Genomic DNA, 7500 nt, shown 5'->3' on the forward strand with positions numbered 1-7500 from the left:
CCCCCCCCCCCCCCAAAAAAAAAAAAAGCTTAGAATATTTGCTGTTGATAACTACCAAATTTCCAGACCCAAACAAAATGGTATTTGAAGCCCCTAGGAAATACATAATTAGCACTTCCACAACCCTCTGTGCATAGTAAAAGCAAATAGTTTTTAATTTTGATGCCAAGCTTGCCACCTGCTAGGTAAATGTATTTGATAAATGTATTCCAGAGATAAGATATATGAGGCTGCATACATTATGTTTATTATAGCTACCTTAAATTTCACCGTTGCAATTACTCCACACCCCCACTGTTATTACAAACTGACTCAGGGGACGTGCCACACTCCTTGACAGACTTCTGCTGGATGTTTGTAGAATAGTAACAGACTGGACATGTGTGAATTGGGCATAGCCCATGGTGGATAGTTTAGGTGGCCGGAATATCAGAGCATTCACGACATAAATGACCAAAACCTTGACTGTATATTAAAGATAACTATGAAAAAATGATCGCCTGTAATGAATTTGCATTTCATTTGTATTAAAGATAACTAAGAAACACACTTCTCTGCAGCAGCATCAAAGACCGGCAAGCAGAGCACGCTTCAGTTCAAGCCTGTTGCCAAGAAGCCCAAGAAGAATCCGTGGTCGGATGAGGAGTCCGATAAAGAGACTGACAATCTGTCCGACGAGGAAATGGCGACAGAGGAAGTGGTCGTCCCCAGGAAAATGGTCGAACGCAAAACTAAGGGTAAATCTACTGGATGACCCTGACCCCTATTATTGCTTTTACTGTAGATAGAAAGGTGTAACTATGTTTCCCGTCCATTGTCCCCAGATGAAAAGCCTCTGTTTGCTTATACATAGTGAATACTTCTACTAATGCAAGATCTAATCTCTCTACAAATGTTTGGGATTTTAAATCAAAACACATATACAATGCATTTCCTGAAGCTAATTAGCTCTCCTAGCTCAATTCCCCTCTAAACAGCTGTTTTGGGAAGACTTGACTACTACTACTACTAAGCTTGAGTCACATGGCAGCTTTGCTAACTGAAACCATTCTGTTTCTTATTTCTCCAGCTGCGGTGAAGTACAGCATGTCCGACAGTGAAAATGAGTTTGATGATTGGGGGAAGAAGCAAGCTCCAAAACGGGAAGCGGTTATCAGTGATGATGATACAAGCTTTGCCCCAGAGCCGATGTCTGACAGTGACATCAACTCTCCAGCCCCGCCTCCCAAAGTTTCAGAACCCATGTGAGTGTGAAATGACAAAACAACTTGTTGTATTAAGCTTCTTTCACATCAAAAGTTGTTAACCTTGAATCAAATTGTGTCATTCCTATGCAGGAAGAAAATGACAAAGAGCAAATCAACAGTTAAACAAGCTAAAAGCAAGTCGAGCTGTAAGTATCTTCATAGAGCCGCCCGTGTGATGAGCTTCAGAGATGTCGGGCCAAGGGTCTGAGGTTTAGTTTAATTCCTCTTTGTGGTTCTTTGCAGCTCAGTCGGATGATCAGGAGCCGGCACCCAAGGCTCCAGTTCAGCGTAAAACTAAGGAGGCTGCACCCAAGAAAGCTGCTGCTAAGAAACCAGTTGCATCCAAGAAGAAGGCTGCAGGTATTTGGACGTGGCGAAAAGGGCCAGCTCAGAGTGGTTTATATGTCCCACAGATGAAAGAGCAGCTTAAAGTTCGGAAGTTATAATATATCTGTCATCGATTTCTCACCAAACGGTACCAATCACAAGTTAAATTGTAACAGTAGTTGATCTGGTAAGCACATGTAGATTGGATACTTAAAGTGCATGATAAAAAAGAAAGAAAGAAAGGAAATTTATCCTTCGGTAATCGGGGCAATTGTTTTTTTTTTCCTGTTACCTTCTCATAGATGTGAAGCAGCCATCCATCCTGGATGCTCTTTCTAAATCCAAGCCTGCGGCCAAGAAGGTCCCTTCATTTGAGTCCAGTGACTCGGAGGGAGAAGCCAAAGCTCCGGTTGCAAAGACGAAGCCCGTTCTCAAACGGAAACCGCTCACCAGCGACGACTCGGACAGCAGCTCAGGCGACCTCATGTCACGGCTAAAGTCCAAAACAAACGCCACCAAGGTCAGTTTCTACACAGGACTCTGATATCAGAAAGCTTCTGAGGGGTTAAAAGAGCCCTCCATATACATTTATTTAGGTATTGTAAGTCACTTTGAACAATATTCCTAGCTGAATGTTTTCTGTTATTGCAGAAAACCAAGAAGTGGGAAGAGGACGACAGCTTCCAGGTTTCGGACCAGGAGGCAGCGGCTCCCGCAGCCGTGGCAACGCGGGACAAACCCTCACGTGCCCGGAAACCTGTAACCTACAACCTGGACTCTGACTCAGATGAAGGCTTTTAGATTTTACTGTCAGTTTTAGATCTTGTAGTAAAGACTTGTTACTCATTTATACATATAGTTCGCACAATGTGATTAAATTTGGCTTCGTTTTTATCGAACAATTTCTTATACCCTTGTGGCTTAAATAGACGTGTAACCTCAGCAAACATCTGATAAGTGGTAGTAAAAAACAAGTGTCTCATCCAAAGGGCAGAAGAAAAAAAATAAAGAAGCTTAATGTAAATGTCTGCCCAATGCATAAACTGCAATATACCTGTTTGCATGTTTAGTTTGTTGTACTTGAAATGTTTTTTGTAATCCAGTGTGGTTTGTCTTGTAAATATTTCAATGGCTGTTCATTTTTATATTTAGAAAAATAAAGTTAACTTGTTTGTATTGATTGGATTTGTTACTTGCTTTAAGGCCAACGTTGAGTGAAATCTGTCTGTCTGATGTAATTTAGAACAGGTCATTAGGAACTTTGAAAGGGTAAGTAACATTTTATTTCCACATTGAAAGGGTGTATATATGAATTAACTTTTGAAGACTGGGTTATACACAAGTTGACTTTGTGATCGTTTACAGTTTACGGTACAGATTCTTTCAGTACAGCATTGATAAAACAAATCATATGGTCACCAGGAAGCGGTCATAACAAGTTCATTGCAATGCTGCCACCTGAGTAAAGCATTGCACATTTACGATTAATTAGAGGGGGCTCTGTGCAGGTTGCATGTCATGTCTATTTTGTCTGAAAATAGACTGTGAAACTGGTGGTATGGGGTACTTCCTGCCATTTAGGAAGCTCTTTAAAAAGCTCAAGAGTTTGCCTTTCTTGTGTAAACATCACTTCTGTTTGGAACCCTTGATGGACGCAGATTAGGATGTAGCCGGAATTTCCTAAACTGCCGCCCTCTCAATTATAAGCCCCGGCAAACCTCAATCCCATGCCACTTGGAGAGAGTGAGAGGAATATAAACTGGTATGCAGATGAGCACTTTGGACACAATTCCTTTCATATTTGGTTTTTATCAGAGTGGGAGAACACAAACAAGGAGAGCCGAAACAGGATTTCTAAGGATTATCAAAAAGGGTAGGTTTGGCACATCTCTGCATTAGGGAAATAAAAAGACTTTCAAGTGGCTCCTCCAGCCACTGTACTACAAGTAGCAGCCTGTAGCTGATCCAGGCTGTATTCATGACTGTTTCGCCGTCAAAGTCAAGTTAGGATGTGTGGAGAATACCCAACATTAATGGCAAGCCCATTGTGGGGCTCAACTGTTTTCTCTTTAAGATCCTGTGTTAGATGAAACCTAAAGAAAAAAGGGAGATAAGTAGGCCAGTGTTGTTTATTAGGTTGAGTGAGGTGCTTATATTGCTGTTATTGCAGGTGGTGTAATCACGTTTTATTTTTGGTTTCAGATCATTGGAACGCGACCCCTATCACCACTGTAGGTGCATAAACCCCGGACCAACCTTTGACCTAAGATTGGTCTCACTATGAGTCATGAATTCAAGATAAGATACATTTTACTTTCTTTTTTTAACCAGAGACAACATTTGCTCTGAGACAAGACAGGCAGTTTCAGGAAACCGTACCCAACACAGCCCTGCAATCATGGGTGAATGGGGCGTCCTCAGTGGACTCTTTGACAGCTTACAGGCCCACTCGCCGATGCTTGGTCGTTTCTGGCTCTTACTCATGCTCGTCTTTCGGATACTGATCCTAGGAACGGTAGCCAGTGACCTGTTTGACGATGAGCAAGAGGAGTTTGCCTGCAACACCCTCCAGCCGGGCTGCAAGCAGGTGTGCTACGACATGGCCTTCCCCATCTCCCAGTACAGATTCTGGGTGTTTCACATCGTCCTCATCGCTACACCCTCTCTGGTTTTCTTCATGTATGTCATGCATCATCACAAGAAGAGGGCCAGCCGCTCCAATTCCAGCCAATCTAGCAGCCAGGACTACAGAGAAGAGAGCCATTTAAGGAGGCTTTACCTCATCAATGTGGCCTTCCGCATATTGGCAGAAATTAGCTTTCTCGTGGGCCAGTGGCTGCTCTACGGCTTCAAGGTGGAGTCCCAGTATCCCTGTAGCCGCTTTCCTTGCCCCTACACAGTGGACTGCTTCACCTCCCGCCCGGCAGAGAAAACGGTCTTCCTCTGCTTCTACTTCGTCGTAGGGTTGATATCAGCGGTTTCCAGCTGTGCAGAGCTTTTCTACAGCTCCATGAAGTGGTTCTGCCCAAGGAAGCAGCCCTTCACCCCGGAGCCTTCCTGCGTGTGCCAGAACCTCCACAACCTCGAGGGCCCGGAGGCAGTGGGGAAACCTCGAGGGAAGAGGGATGCAGAGAGCGTGTCCAGTAACGTGAGGCTGAAAGGAGGATCACTGAAGGGAGGATCACTGAGGAGCAGCGCCAGTAGGAAGGTCCCCAGCGTCGGCCACAAGCACAGGGGAGGCAAATATGTAAGCACAAGGACATTCATGGTGTGAGACGGCCTTGATTCAGACATGCTGCAATCACTTATTTTTTATCTAAATGTTATATCAATAATTCCTGCATACAATAATACTAAAAAAGTATTTCTGAGGGAAAGAGGTTTCATGATGGTACTATCATAAGGAAACGCCTTGGAGACAGTCATCAGATCAGGAAACAAGCAAAGACAAGACTGACGGCCCTGATAAGGCGGACGCATTGTTGACTTGTTTGCTCTCATGAATCATTAGAGACCGTAAACAGTTCAGGACGGAAAACGACTCTGGATTACACTTGATGAACTTGTTTAACACTGATTGGTCCTTTGTTTAAAAGAGAAGTGATTGTACATCGCGGTGGCACACCCTTCTTAACGAGAAAAGTAGTTTGTGCTATTCTAGTGGATTTGGACTTTGAACTTGTTTTTGCCGTGCTTTTGCTTTCTTTCTTACTGAGAGTTAGAGAAGCTCAAGACCACTTGTGTTTGTACGGTTAGTGTAAGCTATTGACATCATTCAGTTAGCCTAGCGTAGCACAGAAACTGGAAAAAGGAGAAAACCGCTAGCCTGGCTTCGTTCGACTGACCAAAATCCACCTACACCTAAAAACCAATATCATGGTTTTATGAATATTTCTCGGTTGGGAGCAGAATCTCTCCGGACTACCCGTTTCCAGTCTTTTGTGCTGAGCTAAGCTAAACGGTTGCTAATAGCAGCTTCAGACTTCACGTACATAGAAATACATGCGAGCAGTATCAATCTTCTCATTTAACTCTAAGCAAGAAAGCAGATAGGAGTTTTTCCCATGTGTCAATATGTCAAACAATGTCTTTAAAGGTGCTCTAAGAGATGTCACTTTTTTTTTTTTTTTGTCACATACAGCAAAGATCTCCTCACAATCCGCTAGCTGCCTTTCCTCAGGATACACTGTAAAATGAACGCCAACAAAAACAATCTGTGCCAACCTGCACCACCAAACACAACAGTCTTCCAGCCAATAACCGACAAGACGGATTTGGGGTTGGGGGTGTTAGTGCACGGTGTCACTGCCCAATGTGAGGAGAGTGCAGATTTAAGTTGGGTATGTGTCACTTTGTGACGAGTGAAGCTGTGAGTCGCGCATGTGTCACTTTGCAACAATTAGCATATAAGATGCTAACGAGAGGAATGTCAATCCAGGAGGGAGGAGGTATGTGAAGGCATACATTTCAACTGCCCCGTTTGAATTTGCCTCGTGTACAAATGAGCTTGTGTTGATTGACCAATAAAGCATCGCTCCTTCTTACCTTTTGTGAGACCAATGACGTTTCATCCTGATGTTCCACTTTTTACCAAATATTATAAATGCTTAACCATTTCATTATTTTTGGCGACTGACATGTAGATGTAAATTGGCACTTCAGATTTTTATGCTTACCGTATTTTTGAAAGTGCACTGTAAATAGGCCAGTTGAGGGCAAAGCATGTCCTATAGTACGGGATGACTCGTATCCAACGCTTTTTCTTTTCAATCGGTCCAACTGAGTTTTAGAAACAAGCTGAGTGGCATTGTTTTTGTTGTTTTTCATTCATTGTTGTGCAGGCTGTTGAACATGAAGCTATACATTGCATTGTTCATCCCGCATGTAGCAAATGCCGTATTTTTCTAATCCCATTTTTACTTTAAGATTTTTAATCACAACTCCATTTTAACATGCTTAACCTGTAGAACATGAATATTAAAGTTGCCCTTTCCTCAAAAATGTGTTTTCACCTATTGTCGCTTCACTTGGGCGTTTGTTTAGAGTTTGACACTAATAGGCCGATTTCACATTCATTTGCCGAAGGGGACAAGTCCTCTGAGACCACCAAAAAAAATCTCAGTTTAGGACGTGTGTGTACAAGCAGGGTTTGTGACATCACAACACATTTGGATGCCAGTAGTTATCTGACACATCTTGAGATTAAGAATGAGCAAGAATTGGGTTTTAAAGCAGAGTATTTCAAAATATCTTAAAACACGTCTTCATGTTGATGTCAATCTCAGATATTTAAATGTTTCCGCTGCTGAGGAAACCATTATAATGCCAGCATCAAAACACAAAAACACAATATAAAATCAGGTGAAAATCCTCATTAAACACATACTAATTAATTCACTGAGTGTGTTATGTAAGAACATATGGTGAAAATGCTTTGATTACACCAATCAAGAATCGAGAAAAGCAAAGAATCTTCCCTGCCTCCTTCTTTTAAGGGCCTTCTGTCAACAGCAGGTGGCAGCAGTGGAACAGAAAACCAGGACGCCTTGAATCAGAAAAGTTCCCATCAGCAAGATGACTTCATTTGAAGCCACATTATTACACTGACGTCATCCTCACGTCCCAGTTTCTAGAGACCTCTGACACTGCCATTGTTGATTCATGTAGCCCATCTTATCACACCAACTCAATAAACTGACTCTTTGTTTTTAATGGTTGCTGCTGTATTTGCAGCGAGAGCCCTCTCACATGAAGTAAATATGATTGTTGTTTGAAGACTTAAGCAATCACAGATCCAAGTGACTCATCCGAACACAAAGTAATCTACATATTCTCCAAAGAAGCTTATTTTTGACTCAAACATTCCTCCCCAGAGAGAGAGACACACACACATACACACACACACACACACACACACACGCACACA

At 42.5% G+C, this 7500-nt stretch overlaps 2 protein-coding genes across 4 annotated transcripts in view; both read left to right on the forward strand.

Moving 5' to 3' along the window:
* top2a (DNA topoisomerase II alpha) overlaps window positions 1-2755 on the forward strand; it is a 15106-nt gene extending 12351 nt beyond the window's left edge. The window contains exons 30-35 of one of the 2 annotated variants that reach the window (XM_032502611.1): window positions 564-737; window positions 1070-1244; window positions 1338-1393; window positions 1491-1607; window positions 1877-2094; window positions 2226-2755. In XM_032502611.1, the coding sequence (XP_032358502.1) occupies window positions 564-737; window positions 1070-1244; window positions 1338-1393; window positions 1491-1607; window positions 1877-2094; window positions 2226-2375 (890 nt within the window). In that variant the 3' untranslated portion in view covers window positions 2376-2755. Of the gene's footprint in view, window positions 1-560; window positions 738-1069; window positions 1245-1337; window positions 1394-1490; window positions 1608-1876; window positions 2095-2225 lie in introns of both variants that reach the window. The other variant, XM_032502610.1, reaches the window with a different exon arrangement.
* The window catches only part of LOC116671382 (gap junction delta-3 protein), a 13477-nt gene extending 7359 nt beyond the window's left edge, over window positions 1-6118 (forward strand). Inside the window, exons 1-2 of one of the 2 annotated variants that reach the window (XM_032502612.1) lie at window positions 3290-3447; window positions 3777-6118. In XM_032502612.1, coding sequence (XP_032358503.1) covers window positions 3973-4848 — 876 coding nt within the window. In that variant the 5' untranslated portion in view covers window positions 3290-3447; window positions 3777-3972 and the 3' untranslated portion in view covers window positions 4849-6118. Of the gene's footprint in view, window positions 1-3289; window positions 3448-3776 lie in introns of those variants that run through there. The other variant, XM_032502613.1, reaches the window with a different exon arrangement.
* Window positions 6119-7500: the final 1382 nt, after the last annotated feature.

This window comes from Etheostoma spectabile, chromosome 21 (genome assembly GCF_008692095.1).
Source record: "Etheostoma spectabile isolate EspeVRDwgs_2016 chromosome 21, UIUC_Espe_1.0, whole genome shotgun sequence".
Taxonomy (NCBI): Eukaryota; Metazoa; Chordata; class Actinopteri; order Perciformes; family Percidae; genus Etheostoma; species Etheostoma spectabile.